Here is a 20,430-nt window from a genome sequence, read left to right on the forward strand (position 1 = left end):
TAAAGTGAAATGTGTATCTGAAATCTCTGTAACAATGCAATGATTGTAAATGTCAGTCGTGCTAGGCATGGATACTGTAACACTACACTGTGGCTGTGTGTAATGTACAAGCTCTGAGGACCAGCATGGATTGTAGTATTACATTTATATCATGTTATGTACTTGGGAGTGCACTGTAAATATACTTCAAGCATACCTGTTATATATTTACAATACTTAATATGATATACTTTTTACAGACTTAAAGTGTTCCAATGTAGTCCAAAGAAGCATGAAGTTAATATACTTTTATTGAACTTCTAGTAACAATAAAATGTTATAGAAGTGTACTCAAGCACACTCTTAATGCCATACGAATGCATGAAAAGCGTGTTTGGAGCATACTTTCAAGAAGCATACATTTCTAGAATAAACTACTGAAAGCATTACTGGTACACATTTTTCCTTCAATATTAATTGAATTGATATCAACAAAAACAAATAACAATAACAAAAAGACTAAAATTCAGAGTTTATATTCAGGGTTTATTACTTTGCCAATTAATACTATAGTCAATGGTAAGACAAGGTAAAGCAAAAAAAATAAAATCCATAAAGAATGACTCTGCAACATGTGTATTTAACTATGCATGTAAAAATAATTTGACAAATCATAAAAATGCACTAAAATCATTAAATCATTAAAATAATTTATTCCAAAGCTAAACATAATCTGGAAAAAAAAACTTAGGCCTATCTGAAGATGTAAAAAAAGAAACCTTATTTGGTTGTTGATTTTAAAATATACACATATACAATGCTCGTAGTAAAATTATAAAATGCTCATGCTCATAAAATTATTCAACACAGGATTTGCAAATCAGATGATTGATATTAGGGTTAAACGCCGTACTGAGGGCGAACAATGAATTGATAGGTGAGGTCATTGGGACAAGGCGCAGGAATGCCTGAGCTGTTGGTTGAGATCGTAGCCTCTCCAGTTTTTAGCTCTTGCACGTGGAAGACATGGCTTCCTCCACAGGCTAGCAGCAGTTGGTTGCTGAACTTGAAAGACCCACCACGACCATCAGTCCTTTGCAGTCGCACAGAGAAATCCTCACAATGTTTGTAACCGTAGTTACGGCACTTGCGATCCATTGAAAAGATTTCAGCAACCCAGGAAATGTATTTGGAGGACAGCGTGGATGTAAGAGGTAGTGGAGTGTTGAAGGTCTTTTTCCCCCCAAAATGCTCCTCATATTGTCCATTGTAATGGTGGTAGTTGTATCTGTTATACCGAGACAGATTGGTGATATTGAAGCTGGCGCTCCAGGGACTGGCAGTGTAGATTCTAGGCTGAAGCTGCTCACTCTGGTTATCCATGTGTCTGGTCAGTGTAGAAAAGTCCAGAGCATGGAACTGGAACCCCAGCAGCATGCCATTTTGGAAGAGATCTTTGTGGCTGGTGTAGAGGCGAGAGATGAAGGGCAGCTCATAGAGTTTCTCTGTGGTCATCATGGGGAAACGCAGGTGGGCCAGCAGAGCTGCTTGATGCTCAAGCTTCAACGATTCTCCTTGTTCCAGCATCCAGGCATCCAGTGCCCCCAGCAACCAGGCCTCATCTGGGACCACCAGGTCTGAGCGGACCAGCAGACCCTTCACGAGGGCCTGTGGTGCATTCTTCCACTGGGCTGAAGACACCAGCGGCTCCATGTTCCAGCCCAAGTAGCGCAACACGTTTTCACGAAGCTGATTATCACCAACCAAGCCTGCATACTTGAACAGTGCCAACTGTGTGCGAAAAGAGGAATCTTCAGGCAACAGGGGCACAAAGAGGCGTCCTATGTCCTCGATCAGGCGCTCTGCACCAAACTCTGAAGCCAGTTGATGAAGGCACTGCATGGAGCCAGAGTTGACCGTTATCTTGCGCGTGTAGAGGTACCTGTTGGTAGTGGTGTAAAAATTCATCAGAATAGACAACATGGTTCCAACTGTAAACATTTTTTTTAAACAGAAATGACTTTGGTGCCAATTGGTCGTAAAATGATAGAGCATACCGTACAAAGTCTCGAACGTAATGCTGGCACTTTGAGCTGATCTGCATGTCATGGCTTGAGTTTGAAATGACAATTTTTGGGAAGAGCGAGAGAACCAGGCTATGAACACACATGCTCTCCTTGTTGATGTTTTCATCAGGACTTTGTCCCTCCTGTGTTTCTAGTTCTAGTGAATCGTCTGCTGGGTAGCCAAACGTGAGGGTGACATCACAGCCTGTGCCACTGTCAAACAGCTCTCCCATCTGGTCAGACAGCTCAATGCTGTGGTCCATTGAGTAACTTTTGGAGGTGTTTAAAGCCGGATCTGTAAGAATAGACAAGAGACAGTGTCATGGCATGGTTAAAGACTGGCTAGGCTGTGCCTGCCTGAGAGTCAATACAAATGTGATCATACTGAGCTAGGCTACGTGAGCAAATGTGATGATACTGAGCTGTGTGAAGTCAGATTTTCTTATAAACGAAACAACACATTTGGAGGTTAGATTTTCTCAAGGCAAGTTTATTTTACAATGTTTCTATCAGGTCGCAATGTCAGTCAAGATTTTGCAAGTGCCAGCCCACAGACCACGTACAGTAAGTGTCCAGGGAAGTCTTTGCTCACCCATTAATGACTTGTTTAACCCTTTATAGGGCACACAAATTTCAGCTCCCGAGTGAAAAAAACGTTTGCCAGGCTCCAGGCCACTGCTGATTGGTCAAGATGTCACTATCTGCCCGAAAGCCTGATTTCTCCTGATTAATTTGATATAACTCACTTGGGTGTACACCCTTATAGAGCGGCATGGCATGGGCATTTGTGATAGGTGTGCAAGTAATCAGAGGTGATCAAATATAGTCACTTGCCCTATAAAGGGTGCATTGGCTGCCTCGTGAAGGTGATTAATTGACTTGAAAATGTTACCTAGTGCTGCTCTAATGCCTACTCTATTACATTATATTTGCAAAACAGTTTTTTGGAAGACAATAGATGATTACTGACTTTTGGTCTTCAATAAATCCATGCCATGACGTACATATTTGCTGTAAATAGCTGACATATTGACTTTTTCTTGTTTACTTTCTACTTGAGTGAGTGAGTGAGTGAGAGTGAGTGTGAGAGAGAGTGTGAGAGAGTGTGAGCTTACCGACGTCACACACCACGCCAGCATCCTCTGCATGGGAGCAGTCAGTCACACCCCAGTCCTTGAACGTGCAGCTACTCAACGACTTCTCACTGCCTTTGCATCCAAGGTCATCCAGCCATACACTTCCAGAGCCTGAGAAATATACACACATTACGGAGGTTATTTAGCAAAGACTTCTTCCAAAGAGGTAAAATAACATTTCTAAATGTGACTGAAATGTAGCTACTTGTTTAACTGAACAAATCCACATACAGAGATGTGGTGAAGGTCATTGGAAATGTAGGCTGGTTTAGGAGTGTGTTTTTAAACACAGTAGCAAATTCTTAGTTATGATAAGTTGTTAACAATGACTAACCTGCTGGGAACTTCCCTCCTGCTTCTGCGGAGAGGGCACCACGGAACCCCAGCTGAGCACACACCACTCGAGCCTCCTCCATGCCCCAGTTGTCGTCACACACTGTCCCCCAGCTGCCGGCGTGGAACACCTCCACCCGGCCCTCCGATGGCCCCTTACCCCCCACCAGACGCACATCACCCTCCTGAGCTGGCCGACGCCCAACTGCAGATAAGACGGGTCATAGCAGAGGAGAGGAAAGACGAGGAATTGTTATTTACAGTATATAACACATTTCATACATGTGGCAGCTCTATGTGCTTCTCAAAAATTGAAAGGAACAAATATTATATATATAACTTCACAAAACTAAGTATATAGTAGATAAATAAATAATTCTATGACACAAGAACAAACAAACGAGTAATTATGAGTTGCATTGACATTCCCATATAAGCTTAGCAGCAAAACAATTCCCATGTGAGAGGGAGCACGTGTGTATGTGAACCAAACTTTACAATACAAAGCTATTCATTTTGCCATGTCTGTGGCTGGTAAAGAGCACAGACAAACAGACGGACAGTAAGTATGGATGATTTAATCTGTGGAACATTTGTACTGTCAGTCAGATGTTAAATATACTGTGAAAAAAGGCAGTATCTGATTAACTGTCAAAAAGATGATTTTCCATTTAAAAAATAGCAAATACTCACTGTCTAACCAATCCAGGCTCATTGACTCCAGCTCACTAAACAGCAGGCAGAAAGCCACTATGAGCCCAAACAGTTGGCTAGGTGCAGTCGGCATTTTAAATGGCAATGTACACTCCCTGTGCAAAACAAACACAAACATACAGCTGAAAACCAAAGCAATATACTACAGATGTTGCGACACCACAGTATATTCATGCTTGCCACTTGAGAAATCTCATTGTCAGTCAGTGGCACAAGGCAGTGAATGTGATGTGAAGGGTACCAATAATTAAATAAAAAATGGAACACGGTAATATAAAAAATACAGTTGCTAACACAAAAACATTGTTAGGGAAGGAGAAATTCCAAATTCCAGAATTGTAACACTCCATGGAATTAAAGTATGGACATAGAAATTAAATGACTGATCTAGACGAGATGGCTTACCTCCAGAATGCAGCAAAGTCTAAAGTCACTGTGGGTGCTGCTCCTTAAGTAAGGGGAAAGGAGAAGCCCATCCCCAGCGTTTGCCTTTAGTTTCATTTCCTAGTAAACCACAAGTGTCAGAGGATGTGTCAAGACCTGTGCAGGGACAAAGACTTTGGGAAAATGAAACCACACAATCCAAACATGAACAGAAACTGCTGACATTAAAAGCTAAAGTAAACATAATGTTGCCCTGATAAGTCACCTTGTGTGGGTCAATCAGAAACTTAATTTTTAATTTTAGAATTCTTAGAATTTTTATGATTTCAAGATATTCTATTAATTCTGTTACTACCATTACTAACCTCCTTTATAGTGTAATATACTACAAACTGCATTCCGGACATAAACACTTCAGACTAAGCTCCATGTCTCCTCAGCCTGTTAAAAACAAGATTTTTAAAATGATTATTGATGACCCACTTAAGTTTGCCAAAGCAGGAAGCTTCTTGTTTGACGTTACAGGTCACAGAGGCAGCAGTTCAGATGTTGGGAAGACCTTTAAACCAAACATCCACATAGCCATGGCCGTAGCCACATATGAGGTAAGGGAGGTCCGGGCCTCCCTAATTTTTAGAGAAAATAATATATTTTTTAATGTCAGTTTTTGCATACACGTTTCGATTAACATTTTTATTCAAGCTACATAGCTTTTGTGTATGGGTGAGTGTGTGGTACCATTGGAAAGGTCTCTTTCTGCACTTTCCACCAGTAGCCTATGCGTATGTCACATGAATTTCCCTGACTCGGCAATGAACGTCAACAAACAGTAGTTGCAAAATTAACTGGTCATCAGTAAACAATCGATTTCCTCGGCCATCCTGCAGCATACAGGCTATATCATATACTGACTTTATGCCAATTGATCAATATCAATATTACTTAAAGGTAGAGTTGTAGTAGTTTATTTCCAGAATGTATGCTGCCCACACACAAGTGTCATCGTTTCTATTCATCATCGTCATCTATTTCTGAGTATGCCATAATCCATAATCCATTCTGAATTTCCATACTTCCATACTTTTCTCTACTTTTGTTAGTTTCTTCTAGTAAAAAATCATGAAAATATCAAAGTTGTGAATGGGAAAGCATTTTCAAAATACAGTAAATTATAAAAATGCCGTAGTCCTTTTAGCGTGTACTGTGTAATATTTTTTGTAGTTTATTTCCAGAATTGATGTTACCCATTCACAAATGTTACCTTTTTCATGAATACTTTGCACCACCATCAAATTCTAAGTATTCATAATGACTGGGAAAATTGCACTTTTCAAACATGAAAAAGGGGATAATATTACTTAATTATTTAGCAAATATTCATGAAAAGACCAAAATTGGCAGTAGGCAGCACATTTTCAATGCAGCATAGTTGCAGTAGATACTCTGGGCACCATCCTACACAGTGCACCTAATGTAATGTCGGCGCGCTGCGCGCGCACTATGGACCTCGCTTATTCCAAACTCCTGGCTACGGCCATGTACATACCCTGGCTTATGTAATGACCAAATGGTAAATTGTTGATTCTGGTTGGTGTCACTGACCTCCTACATGCCGCCTGAAAGGTAAACACTAAAGGAATCTTGGTAGGCCTATCTTGTTCCATTTTATGTGGGTGGGGAAAACACGTACAGTACAAGACGGTACATTTTTTGTAAATATCTTCAAAGTTTGTTGGTTTGAATTTAAGGGATTTCTGCTCTTTGGCACTGTAGACAATAAACACCAGTTATTACACATTAATTCCCCCAAACAAAACTAGATTTGGGGAAGACAGACCTGCAGTTAGAAAGAATTGAGTGAAATAAGTACCAATATACAGTCCCACCCACTAGTATTTGCAGCCATAAGGTTTAAGTAACGTACATAATGGGAAGTATCTACAGACAACGGACAACAAAATACCGGTATCTACAAACAAAATAATAGTCAACCCACTATTTTTAATAGATAGCTCGTGTTTGATAGAATTATAGCATATGATCAACAACGTTAAAACATAAAACAATTAATTTATTGTCCAAATGATTGATTAATAAAGTCAGTGTATAAAAATATCAGCAAAAACACTCTCATCCTGAATTCCCCTACTCCCCACCGATTGACCAGACCACCAAATTCCACCAATTGACCAGACCTCAATTTTTTTTTATTCCTCAGTGTACTATATAAGTAGCCTACTTATGAATTATAGTTATTCAATTATAAAATATTTGTTTATTCAATTGTTAAATGAATACAATTCACAATGGTAACCATAAAAAAGCACCTTCTTTTAAAAACCAAAGCAGCCTTGGTGTTCCAAACAGGTCTTATAAGTTGAGAATTATGACATAGCCCGGACTTGCATACCATAGCCTGGTTTGTATTTAATTCGCACAGAGGGTCTGACTCTGGATCGACTGAATTGAAAAACGATCACTGGTGGGAGGAGTGAACTCTGTTTAAGTTTGAATTAACCCAAGGAATAACTTTTGAGCGTGACGTGTGATCTGCTCGAACAGAGCCATAGAAGTAAGAATTGGGCTAATCCCATTGCCCTCCATGTTCCATTTTTACACAAAGATGGCGGCTAATGGAGCCCTTGACACACGGATCACCATTGACCTAGTTCCAAACTAGTTCCAGGAAGTGAGCGTTGAACACAGAAAGTGCAGTAAAGGTAAATATAATTATTTTAATACATTTTTACGTCATCATTGCTTGTTGTGGTTCTGTGTTAGTCTCTAGCAAAAAGAAAGCCTCCGTCTACAACTATTATTCTAGTTCTATGTGAATCATGTCACCAACAGACTTCCTGTACCCCTGAATTCCATGGATCTGTGTTCATATATGTAATGAGTCATCATTCACCCTCCTCTGTTCACTGATTGGTCATGTTGTCTCATGGCATGAGTAATCTCCTCCCAGAACCCCTGACTAGGGCGTTAATGTGGAAGCATAGTGTGTAAATTGACCAGAGTTTTATGAATGGCAAGAACATGCAATTATTAAACCATTCTCTGGGATGAAGGTGTGGCTATCTCAGATGTATTGAGGGCGAACAACAAAACGGTAGGTAAGATCATTAATACAAGGAATTGGACTGGTCAGGGTGTGGTTTGAGTTTGAGAACTCATTTCTTTCCTTGAACTCCATCACATGGAAGACGTAATTGTCTCTACAGGCCAACAGCAGTTGGTTGCTGAACTTGAATTTGCCTTCATGTTTTCCAAGATGGATAGTGTTCCCAAGGCTGCCAGAATAAGGGTTGCAATTCTTGCCAAAATTATGGCAGCCTTCAGGCGAATATATTTCCGCTCTCCATGGAAGATGCCTGGATGAATAATTTGAGGAAAGGTGTACTGGAGTGTTGAATTGCTTATAACAGCCAGCACTACTGGTGTGTCTTGAACATCTTTGTGACATTGAAGCTGACACTCCAGGGACTAGCAGTGTAGATTCTGGGCTGAAGCTGCTCACTCTGGTTGTCCATGTGTCTGGTCAGTGTAGAAAAGTCCAGAGCATGGAACTGGATCCCCAGCAGCATTCCATTTTGGAAGAGATCTTTGTGGCTGGTGTAGAGGCGAGAGATGAAGGGGAGCTCATAGAGTTTCTCTGTGGTCATCATGGGGAAACGCAGGTGGCCCAGCAGAGCTGCTTGATGCTCAGGCTTCAACCTCTCACCTTGTTCCAGCATCCAGGCATTCAATGCTCCCAGCAACCAGCTGATCAGCGGACCACCAGGTCTGAGCGGACCAGCAGACCCTTCACAAGGGCCTCCACTGGGCTGAAGACACCAGCGGCTCCATGTTCCAGCCCAAGTAGCACAACACGTTCTCACGAAGCTGACTATTGCCAGCACGGCCGGCGTACTTGAACAGCGCCACCTGTGTGCGGAAGGAAGAATCTTCAGGCAACAGGGGCACAAAGAGGCGTCCTATGTCCTCGACCAGGCGCTCTGTGCCAAACCCAGATGCCAGCTGATGAAGGCACTGCATGGAGCCAGAGGTGACCGTTATCTTGCGCATGTAGAGGTACCTGTTGGCAATACAACAGAAGAAGACAGTACTCAGAGGGGAATATTGGTAGCCTGGTTCTCACCGATGTTGTGTGTGTGTGTAGCTCCGGAGCCCCCTGGTGGAGCGGAGCTACACACACTAGTTTTTGTACACACACGCACCGTCGGTGAGAACACGGCTAGGTACCCTTGAATCTAAACTTCATTGCTAAAATGTGATATCTGCCACATTTTGGTTACTAACAGTACTCTATAACCTTTAGCAAGTAAATGAAACTTGAAACCTGATAGCGTTCCCCTGGGGGGAAAAATGAAAGGTTGAATCTTGACACAGGTGGGTGGATGGGATGAATGACCAGTACTCTTATCCTACTTATCCTACCTTGAGTATAATGGAGGTGTTAAAAACAGATAAAAACCCAGAATAGATAAAGAAATAAAATTTTACAGCAATACCACAAGAATTGTAGGCCTACCGTACAAATTCTCGAACGTAACGTTGGCAGTTTGAGCTGATCTCCATGTCATGGTGTGAATTTAAAACAACATTTTTTGAGACGAAAGAGAGAAGAAAGCTATGAACACATACTGTATCGTCTCTCTCTTGAGGGTCGTCAGAGCCTGAAGTGAGTCCAGCTGCTCCAGGGAATCCTCCGCTGGGTAGGAGAATGTGAGGTTGAAGTCACAGCCTGTACCACTGTCAAACAGCGCTCCCATCTGCTCAACCAACGCAATGTAGTGATTCACTTTGCTGCTCTTTGGACTTTGTGTTGGATCTAAGCAGCAAATAATAAAAAACAAGTAAAAAAACATTATTGGAAACCACATTGATGGATCTGTGTAGGCTTCACTGTACAGTATGTGGTTAATGCTTTCAATAGAACACAGTAGGCCTACTTACAATTTATCTGAGCATTCCATTATTGAATGACCTTGAATATTCATCATTTACATGCCATATTTACTATTTAGCTGCTACACAGTACAAAACATGCATCAACCTACAGGTATAATTACTATAGGTCAATCCTTAGTTTTATCCAGTATGTAAGTATGCATGTGGGCATCGGGCTCACCAATATCGCAGACCACACCAGCATCCTCTGAATGGGAGCAGTCAGTCACTCCCCAGCCCTTAAACGCACAGCTACTTAACGAATTCTCACTGCCTTTACATCCAAGGTCATCAAGCCATATACTTCCAGAGCCTGACAAACACACACATTAACATATACAGTACGTTGTTCTTAAATACTGCTTTCCAGACGTGCATGTAGACACAATGGCACCATACAGGCTTTAAAATACTCCCAGTGATGACGAGTGGTAAACCAGAGGTGACTAACCTGCTGGGAACTTCCCTCCTGCTTCTGCGGAGAGGGCACCACGGAACCCCAGCTGAGCGCACACCACTCGAGCCTCCTCCATGCCCCAGTTGTTGTCACACACCGTCCCCCAGCTGCCGGCGTGGAACACCTCCACCCGGCCCTCCGATGGCCCCTTACCCCCCACCAGACGCACATCGCCCTCCTGAACCGGCCGACGCCCAACTGCAGGTTACAAGTTTTTGAGGTCATTGAGGTGGTCACACATTCTTAAGTCCAACATCATTGAAATATGAAAAAGTCTATTCCACTGTCCATTCCACAATATTTGTCATCCAACCTTCTTCGAGTAGCCTATGTTTTCTTCAGACTTAGAACAAGAGTCAGATTTAGAACTGAACAAGTTTGACAGATGAGTGTAACGGATGCCAATTACCAGGGTCAAGTGGTAGAACGTTAGTAAACCTCCCTCCCAATTTCTAGACCAGTGGTTCTCAACCTTTTTTGAATAAAAGTGTCCCTTGACATCATCATAAGCCTCCAAACGCCCCTTAGTATATGGACTAATTCCCCCCCAATTTTAACTAAGCCCCGCCCCCACAGAGCAGTATCCTTCTCAACGCCCCCCTAGGGCTCCTCAATGTCCCCTGAGGGGCTGTAGCGCCCCCGTTGAGAAACGCTAGTCTAGACCTTTAGCTGAGTGGTATCATGCTGTGCCTCCCATGCCGAACTGGAGTCTGAACTGGTAGGTCACAGGTTTGAGTGCAGAGTGGAAAACTAGTGCAGGATGACCTTGATTACACTGGTGCTGTGACCTGGATGGGAGTGTGGTTAATGGGGGTGAGTGTAATGGATGCCAACTAGCAGGGTTTGGTTGGACAACATTAGTAAACCTCCCTCCCAAAGCCTCAGTATCAGTAGTGCTGAGCTATTGGTCTGCACTCAGCTCAGCGGTAGTGCTGTGCCTCCTGTGCCAAACTGTACCGTGTACTGGTTGGTTGCGTGTTTGAGTCCTGAGTGGCAAATAAGCACAGGAGTACCTTCGTTACAGATGAAACACCTTTAGGCTACAAAAAGCAGCCCCGTTGCCTTCAAATAAACTCTTTTGATGAGCTGGATGACTGAGAATTTTCAGTCTGGGTATACGCTGGATAACAATCTGGAAATTTCCCTCAGGATTGTTTCCTTCCTTCAATAAATTATTATTAATTTCTTAATTTCTGGCAGATATAGGGATGAGTGTGTTGGCTAGTTTCATGTACACCCTAACCACAATTTAAAATAAATGGGTGGGAGACGTGACGCCTTGTTTTTTCGTAACATTGGTTAAAAACCTACAAAACTGTTATTTTTCCCTTAAAAAACAAATGTCAATGAAAGAAGATGTGGTACATTATGTTTCATATTAGTCTTAGATGAGAAGAAACATTTTTGTTAAGAATTATGTAAAGGTTTATATGTCAAATATCCAGCGGTGTGACTGTAACATTAATGAAACCTGGAATATAATATATATATAAATTAACCAACAACATTTTGAATAATGTATGAAGCATTTGGCATGATTGCATAAATATTAACTTTATATTAAGATATGTGCATGTGAAAAAAACCTCAAGACAGTAATATTAACTACAAGTTCAATTTCGTAACACAAATTGCGTCCTGTGGGGTGACATGTATGTCAATGTTTGTGAATGGGCAGCTGCAAGGCCAACTACAAGGGTCTTAAAGACTGGCTCCTAACCAGTCAGTACCTCAGTTATTGGAGAGTGCTGTGGAAGTTTAAGGTGACTCTTAACCTCTTAATATGTCTTCATATTGCAATCTTTCTGTCACGCAATGCTTAGGTTCATTTTATGGTGTCCTGTGGTGTGACTGCTCTTATAGGAGGAAAAAAAGTTTTTTATGAATGAAAACACATATTAAGATTAAACACAATATCATTATCAAGTTAGCATGAGCTCAGATGTCAGTCATGTATACAAAAGGATTAAAATGGCCATAATGCAGTGAATTCCCTGTGGTGTGACATGCCTATGCAATGTGTTGATGCAGGACACATTTTCCCAAAAATGGCAAAAATAAGGTGAAATTCCACAGACCACTAAGTGCTTTATTTTTTTCTCTTTTTTTCCAATTTTTATCCATCATTTTTTTCAGGAATTTGAAAAACTTTTTTTTTGTGTGTGTGTTACGCCCTTAAACGTCAACCACCCAAATACATATGCTGACCTAATAAGGTTAGAATCCTGCCTAAGGAATTACAGCAGAATACAGAACAATCCTTCCAAAAGCAAAACAAACGCTTACCATCCAGGCTCCATGACTCCAGCTCACAAAATAAGAGGCAGAGTATTAGAAGAGGCCCACACAATACACCTCTTGAAGTGGAAATTTTTTTCACGGGACTGCAGCTCCTGTGAAAAATCACACAGTTGCAAACAAGAGAAATTAGATGGCAACTTGTTGTTTTGGGTAGGGTGCGCACATCCAAAGTCACTTGTTGCAGGTGTCAGACAAAAGTGTCAGTTGAAGAAGGTAGGTCTGCACACTGCGGAATATGCTCCAAAAAATAACGTTTATTGCATTAAAACGGCAACGTTTCGATCACCCTGGATCTTCGTCACCCTATCCAACCCTTATTAATGCATGTGACAGATGTGATGCATGTTTGGTGAGCAATGCAGATGACCCAAAACACTACGGGCGGACCGATGGACAGACAGACAGACCGACAGGCGGGATCATGGTAATATAACCCTACCCCTCCCTAAATCTGTTTCAAATACCAGGTCTGCAGGGCTATTGATTCAGTTGAATGGCTAACATTTGTTGCAGAATTTGAACCCTTGAAAAGCCAAAATGGAATTGGAAATAGGAATAATTGGTTTTATGAAACTCAATCTGTAATACTTTGATTTGTTTTGTCAAGAAGACACACAACCCTTGTGCTGGAGGCATACCACGTCAGTAGGCTGTAGTAGGCCAATAGCATTGCACCTTAATTCATGCATGCACTGTATATTTCACATAAAGCCATTACAGTGTTATTTTGTAGCCATGCTGTGAATGCAAGTTATTGCAATAAGGAAAAAGGTCCTGGTTTATAAAAGCAACCACACAAGACAGATAAACTCAGTTGCAGTCTTATCTTTTCATTGCAGTATCTACTGTATTAACAAACTAGACAAATGGACAGTTGCAGAACAGTAGTCATAGCATGGACTACTTTTGAAATTACCAAAAAGTAGGCTACTGTCGACCATGACTCCTTTGCGCTTATGTTACAATTAATGACATGTCATCATTGCAATTAAGTGCCTTACCTTTTTTGTTGACTTCAGAAACGTGTGCCATTTCACCAAACACAACTTTGTTCTTTCATGTGGCTTTGCCAGGTTGCACCTTCATTTCTGGTCTGCAGTCCTCAGTGTCCGAGTGCAAGAGTGACCTCCTGCTATTCGTTTCAGGGATTTAGACATGCATGTTTGACCAATCAAACAGAGCCTTGCGGGGGGAGGGATATTATGATTGGATACCATAGGCCTGCAGAGGTAGGAAAACTAAAGTCCGGGGCCAGCTGTGGCCCTCTAGTCTGTTTCGTGGGGCCCCAACATGAAGTAAAACATGCAGCTTTGATACATTAACCTAGAGGTTCCCAAACTTTTTCTGCTGAGACTGGAGAACACGTTTTTTTCTTCTCCTGAAAATGATACAGATATCATCAGTAGACAATTTGAAGGATTGAATCATGTAATCCCTTCTTCCTTACCTGTCCATTAACTGTTCCATTGGTGTCACAGGATATCTTTAAAGCTGTGAATATGGCTATGCACAAGCTTTCTTTGGATCCAGATGTTATTTCTTAAAACATATAGTAGTTTGGAATCGACAGCTGTACTTTCTCCTGTCTTCTCAAAATGTATTTGTCAGTAACTGTGAAATTACTTTTTTTATGTGCCATAAAGTACTCCTTATAAACAAGGTCTTTCTCCAATCCACTTCAGGTTGCTAAGTAGCAATAGTATATATTTTCAAAATTATTTTGGGGCTTTTTAGGCCTATATTTTGATAGGACAATATGAGAGATGACAGAAAAAGATGTCAGGAAAACAAGTAGAGAGAGAAACGGGGCAGATTGGAGAAATGGCCCAGGTCGGACTTGAACCTGGATCCCCATGGACATGACGGCCCACAGAGGCATGTCTTTTTGAGATTAAGGAAGTGAATGAGGGAGGAGATTTACTAATGCCAATCAATAGAAGACGCATGCTACTCAGTCATTGGGTCTTTATTGGTTTAAATTAAAAGGTGCAGGTGATCTATTACAAGTAGAACATTAAACATATCCAGGCACATGATTAACACAAACATAGCCAGACAATGCTAACACGGTTCCAGAATCATTACAAAGCTTACATACTGTAGTTCTAGAATCATCCAGTGGTCATGATGGAAGAATAGTTTTGAATGTGGACTTCTACAGGAAGAGTAAGACCACTGGTGTAGTCTACTGTCTGATGGTACAGTCAGTACATTGGGGTATCTAACCTACAGTATAGTCCTTCAGCATAAGGTAACGGCAAACCAGTGCATAGACACAATGAACATGATCATATCTACTTTTGACGGGATGTGCACAAAGCTATGGCTTTGCACTAACCATGGAAAATAACACCGAGATGTGTGCTTTTATTTTGTAATACTGGAAGACTAGGAAAAGCAACTCAGCAAAAAGAAAAAAACAATAACAACACTGTGGCTGAACACTTAAGGTAAACAAACACAAGGAGAGTGAGAATGTGCAGCTGACTGACCCCTATAGGGCCTGCAGGTGGCATGCTTGTGGAGAGCCTTAGGAGCTGTTTCCACGTAGCAGGATATTTTTATATGTGGATATTTTTTTCTCCTGGTTACATTGGTTTTGGCCTTCCTAAAATATCCCATTTAGGGGGCTGAAACATATTTGTTACAATGGAGGATTTATTTTTATCCACATGTTGCGTTTACACCTAAACAGGAGAAAAAAATACCCTGCTAAAAAAATATCCTGCTACATGGAAATAGCACCTTAGGCTGGGGCTATGCTGGATGCAGTAAGTAAAAGACTTGTACATGGGTTCACCGTGTTTATAAACATGATGTTGTGAGGAGGGGCAAGACACTGGCAGTCAACCACGTGAGCTAATTGTTTTGACCGACAGCGGTTTCCAACAATCAGAGGTTGAGTTGTGCGCAGCTAGAGTCGCGCAGCCAGGAGAAAACAAAAATGTAGAACCCATGTATATGTCATAACAATAGACTGTGTACAAATATACAGTTTACGGTCGTATTACGTAATGAGCTTTCACTGTAAACCAATGCAAACTGGCTACACTAGATAAAGTAGCACAGCGAACATTCTACAAGTACAATAATACAGCCCATTCTTACCAGTATTTTTGAAGCAACTTGACTAAATGTAACATTAGGCATCCAGCGTAGCCCCAGCGTAAGTCACAACCTTCCATGGGACTCAAGATCAAAAAAGCAAACAAATAAGGGTTTTAAAAAAATAGTCTCTCTGGTGACTCCCATTCATTGTTTTTTTTTTTTTTTTCGATCTTAGGTGTCTGGAAAGAGCGTGACATAGGGTGTAAATCAATCTTTGTGCTTCTGTCCTTTCCTGTGTGTGGCCTCTCTCCTCTGGCCTCTATGTAGAAAAAGCCACACCGTTTCAACCACTGCCAAACAGCACTGAGTGACTTTTTGAGACCTTTTCCCCATTCTCCATGCCGAATTATGCTTCACCAGATAATGAATAAAAATGTCAATCATCGATGACGTCGAGCCTCGCGCCACAAGGCCTGCTGTATGAGTAGATAATTATCCCGACTTAGCTACCATACAAATTACATGATGATGTCTTACCCTTATGTATGGACGTATGTGAATGTTTATATGTATGTTCAGAATTGGCTCGAGGCACAATGAAGTAAACGGTTCCAACTACAGCTACCTGTCTGTGATTCTTTCCTACCATCACGTAACACTACAAGGCCAGAGGCCAAAGGAGGGAGGACAGAGATTGATTCACACCCATAGCCTCTCCATAAGGTGGAAGTGTTTAGGCTCCTTCCGTTCACAGGTCATGGAGGACCTCCAGAATGGTGGCCAGGGACCAGGCCTGGGTCTCACAGCTGAAGGGGCAGTACTGGCCATTCTCATTGGTCAGCTCCGGCAGACCCTTCCAGGGAGATCTGACAAAAAAAGATACACGAAAAACATTATTATATGCTATTACCCGGTGACGGGAATTACTCTTTTGTGATTGGCTGAAAAGGTGTCCCTGTCCACCCTCTACTGGGACATATGAAGTAGTTCTAGTATTAAATTTAACATTATATTTATCTACTGCATATTATACATGGTACATTTTGCAGCGTTAGTTCAACATTGAGAGAGTAGGACCAACACTATGATAGCTACATTCAGCTACATTCAACGCACTGCAAAATGTACTGTTACTCTCAAGGCAATTCCTTCATAAGAATCATATCCCTGAGAATATGCATATCTGACTATCTTCTGAAAGTGAGAACTACTGTAGTCAATTTACGTTTACAAGAAGTAGTGGTAGTCAACTAAGCCCAATTATTTATAAACTCCCAAGCATGTAAGTTCCGCCATAATATTATCAGCCAATGAAAATTAGCCTTGTGGCTATAATCTGTCTCATTTGTGTTCATTGTCCCAGTCAAATAAACATTAAATTCAAGGTACACTGTGTACTATTTCAGCATTTTCTCTCCAGAATTCCTGCTGCCCATTCACAAATGTTTCCTTTTTCACAAATACTTATCACTACCATCAAATTCTAAGTAGTCATTATGACTGGGAAAATTGCAGAGGTGGATCTTGTCCATCTCCGCCATTTTGAATTTCCATTAACAGACATTTTTAGCTGCAAAACTTATTTGTACTATGGTAATACTAGTAAATATTACTTTATTATTTAGTAAATATTCCTGAAAAGATACATACTCAAGCCACCCTCCTACACAATGCACCTTTAAATTAAAATGAAATAAAATGAAGTTAGATTACTTTTCTAAGTGGACGTAGTGCCGAGAAAGTACATTCTTCACCAAGAGGACTGTTTTATCGTAGGCCTCCTTGCCCAGCTTCTTTGCAAAGTACAGCTTGGCACGAAGGAAATAGCCCACAGGCCAAAGCCATTCCTGAAAACCAAATAGCATATTACTGTACACTCAAATGTGTCATAATGAACAAATCCATAGAAACACAGATGAATAACAGAGATGCTTACCGGTCCTTGATGATAATTGAAACCCTTTGCCAAATTGTAGTTGTCACAATCAAGGTCATTGTCGTATACGCCGCAATAAACCATGTCACTACAAAGCAGAAGAAAAGGGTAGTCAGAAAAAAAGACTGATCAAAATGAAGGCAGAAAAATAGACAGATGCAAGAGAGGGCTACACTTAAGAAGACACTTAGTTTTCTTTTTCTGATTGGAACAGATACAGTAAAATTGTTTAATCTGAACAAAGAGTTTATGTTACAATTTGTTTGGATAGACACTGTTGAGATAGCAACTTAAAGAACAATTCCTGGCTGTTTCAACATGCTCACTCTACCCAGACACACCGACAACTTTTGAAATGCTATGTGTAGCTAAGTTTAAATGGCCATAAAAATGCTCATGAAAATGTAAATACCCCCTCCATATAGCCTGGGAACTCCCATACTGCCTTAAGTTCTACACAATCGTTCCGATCTGAAAGACAGCTCACTTGTGATTAGGTCTGGTGGTAACCAGGCAGCCTATCTAAAACATCTAAAAACTAATAAATCATATCAAGACATTAAGTCAGTGAATCCTACTCTGGATCCAGGGTCTTCATGCCTAGAGGCCCCAGGAGCTTCTTCTCAGCGACCTCCAAAGCCTTCCAAGCCCTCTCAAGGGTGAACATCTCAGGAGCCTACAGTACCACACAACCCAACACAACAGCAGGTCAACTTACAACAGTCAGTAACTCCAACAGATGCCAATAGCTGGATAGGCCAATAGGTCAAGTGTGTTTTGTGATTTTGTTTTCAATTGTATTTGTTAGATGTTTTTTTCCCCTCTTTGCTTTGATTTTGTGACACATTTCAATCCATTTATGGCGGATGCTGTGTAGTGCAGCATTAACCCTAGCGCCCGGAGCTGCGCATGACTCAACTTTCAGGCTCATGCCAGTAACTGCATCATGCAGCATTGTAAAACTTATTTTTCATTACCCATCACTGAGATTTCTTATTAAAAAATATCAGTATGTTAGAGCTGAAAGTGCATACATTTTTTGTGTGCTTCAGAGGGCGAGATACACAGGGTTTTATAGGAGTTGACCTTGATGAAGATGAGATTAACTTTTCCCAAAAAATGGCTTAGCTGTTAAGTGTTTTTTTGCAGGCGTTTAAGGCATAAACATGTTCACATTTGATCTTCAACAAGAGATACGAGAGAGAGAGAGAGAGCATACCACAGTCATGGCGATGGTGAAATTAGGCCGGAGCTGGTAGTCACACCACTGGCTGGAGGCCCCGCAGCTGTCCTTGTAGATTCCCTTCTTGTGGACCAAGTCAGGGTGCTTCTCGTTGGGGTCTTTGGGGTCCCCAGACACGTAGAACATCTTCTCAAAGTTGCTCTGGATCTTCTGGTTCCACTCCTCGTAGGAGATGGACACCTCGTGGCCTGCAGCACAAAAACAAGGCAGACGTTAAAAGGTGCACTGTGGAATATTTTTAGCAGTTACTTTCCAGAATTCATGCTGCCCATTAACAAATGTTAAATTTTTTCACGAATACTTACCATCATCATCAATTTCTATAGTACATTTTTTAGCAGCAAAACTAACAAAAAGTAATTTGGTCATACTGTACTTTGGTCATACTAGAAATTGTAAGTTTATTATTTAGTAAATAAATATTCATGAAAATATCAAATTTGGCAATAGGCAGCACAGTTTCAATACTTACCAATACTTACCTACAGTACCTGATGATGAAGCATTTTTTTTGTTTAGCCCTTTCCATTATCCTGGGCATTCTAATACAGGCATGGGTTTGGGTAATTTTTTTCATGAAGTACATACTCCAAATATCACCCCAAAGCTGTGTTGACAGGTGTCTGCTGATGTTGCATAGCTTTTGGAATTATATTTTGGAGTGTGTTAAGAGATGCTTTTTAACACTGATGTCAGACCCCCGTTGTCAGCAAAACAATTTGTCTGTCACTTCCTCAACATGATCAGATGTGGGTCTAGCGCAGCTAGGCCACGCAAGCCTGGTATTCCATATAGAGATCACCTACCATCCCGGTGAACAGTGACCGCGTCGTATGGGAAGATGCCAGCCTTGTGCAGCTCCACCAGCCAGCGCACAGTAGATTTGCTAAGTCCAACAAGCTCCACTGCTGAACCATCCCTGTGGAGAGACAAGATGACAATTTCACCCCCTGTGCACTGTGCAGCTCACACACTTCCCTCTTGCTTTCTCCCATCTGTCGGAAAACACAAACATGGTTTGATGACTTAGTGACTGGCCGTACATTCTCTCTGCTATTATTTATATATATATATATATATATACAGTATATATATATTTAGGTTTGTTAGCCGTTGTTCAGGCAGTGGAGATGAGGACAGGAAGATAGCGGGAAAGAGAGATGGGCTGGGGCTGGGCAGGCAAGACTCAAAGCTGGGTCCCCATGGGCAATGTTAGCAGAATATGGTACCCAGTGGTGTAGTCTACTTTTTTGTGGTGGGTATACTGTATAGTTGAGCATTTTTTGAAGTGAGTATACTGTATATATCTGTGCTATTCTAAATAATGGGTCAATTAATTTTAAGTGGGTGTGCTGAAATCCCTGAAATTTTGAGGTGGGAATACTGAGTATACCTGCGTTCCACGTAAACTACACCACTGGTGGTACCGCATGTTAGCGGCCAGCGCTGCTCCACATCACCCCCCATTCTCTCTCTTGTAACCCACACTGTGCACAATACCTTGGGGTTGCCGGCATGCCTCTGTTGCGGCCTTGGTCGCTTGATCCCATTTTGTCCATCCAAGTGCCGCAGTTGAATCGGTTTCCTCCATACACAAATCCAGTCTCTGCATCCACCTTGGCCACGAGATTAAATCCTGAGATTGAGAAAAGTGCAGCCATTGCCGTTTGTTATGATTTATTACTGCAGTTCAAGCAGAAGCTACCTTTGTTGACAGCATACTCAGCATTTTACAGCTGAGTTAAGTGTCAACCACTGTTGATTTGTTTCCAAAGGACACCTATTGAAAATGCACTTGTGATGAAGTGCCTGGCTATTTCACCTAGTGTTCATAAAGTGTTGTGAGGGTGCTGGACTGATGAACTGAAATTGAAATAAAG

At 41.4% G+C, this 20,430-nt stretch overlaps 2 protein-coding genes and 1 pseudogene across 5 annotated transcripts in view; all 3 read right to left on the reverse strand.

The window, feature by feature from the left end:
• Positions 1-272: 272 nt before the first annotated feature.
• On the reverse strand, positions 273-5,248 carry LOC134455734 (galectin-3-binding protein A-like). The gene is made up of 6 exons (XM_063206986.1): positions 4,634-5,248; positions 4,208-4,323; positions 3,516-3,719; positions 3,161-3,292; positions 2,037-2,340; positions 273-1,921 (listed from the first exon to the last, which is right to left on the reverse strand). The coding sequence occupies exons 2-6, from the start codon at positions 4,299-4,301 to the stop codon at positions 880-882; spliced, it is 1,776 nt and encodes a 591-aa protein (XP_063063056.1). The 5' UTR covers positions 4,302-4,323; positions 4,634-5,248; the 3' UTR covers positions 273-879.
• Positions 5,249-7,947: 2,699 nt separating this feature from the next.
• On the reverse strand, positions 7,948-13,790 carry LOC134455267 (galectin-3-binding protein A-like; annotated as a pseudogene).
• A 481-nt stretch (positions 13,791-14,271) lies between these two features.
• Positions 14,272-20,430, reverse strand: part of agla (amylo-alpha-1, 6-glucosidase, 4-alpha-glucanotransferase a) — a 43,226-nt gene continuing 37,067 nt past the window's right edge. For all 4 annotated transcript variants that reach the window (XM_063207000.1, XM_063206999.1, XM_063206998.1 and 1 more), the window contains 7 exons: positions 20,051-20,186; positions 19,357-19,469; positions 18,527-18,738; positions 17,886-17,983; positions 17,308-17,395; positions 17,085-17,218; positions 14,272-16,237 (listed from right to left, as the gene is read on the reverse strand). In XM_063207000.1, coding sequence (XP_063063070.1) covers positions 16,120-16,237; positions 17,085-17,218; positions 17,308-17,395; positions 17,886-17,983; positions 18,527-18,738; positions 19,357-19,469; positions 20,051-20,186 — 899 coding nt within the window. In that variant the 3' untranslated portion in view covers positions 14,272-16,119. The remainder of the gene's footprint in view (positions 16,238-17,084; positions 17,219-17,307; positions 17,396-17,885; positions 17,984-18,526; positions 18,739-19,356; positions 19,470-20,050; positions 20,187-20,430) is intronic.

This window comes from Engraulis encrasicolus, chromosome 9, assembly GCF_034702125.1.
Source record: "Engraulis encrasicolus isolate BLACKSEA-1 chromosome 9, IST_EnEncr_1.0, whole genome shotgun sequence".
Classification (NCBI taxonomy): Eukaryota; Metazoa; Chordata; class Actinopteri; order Clupeiformes; family Engraulidae; genus Engraulis; species Engraulis encrasicolus.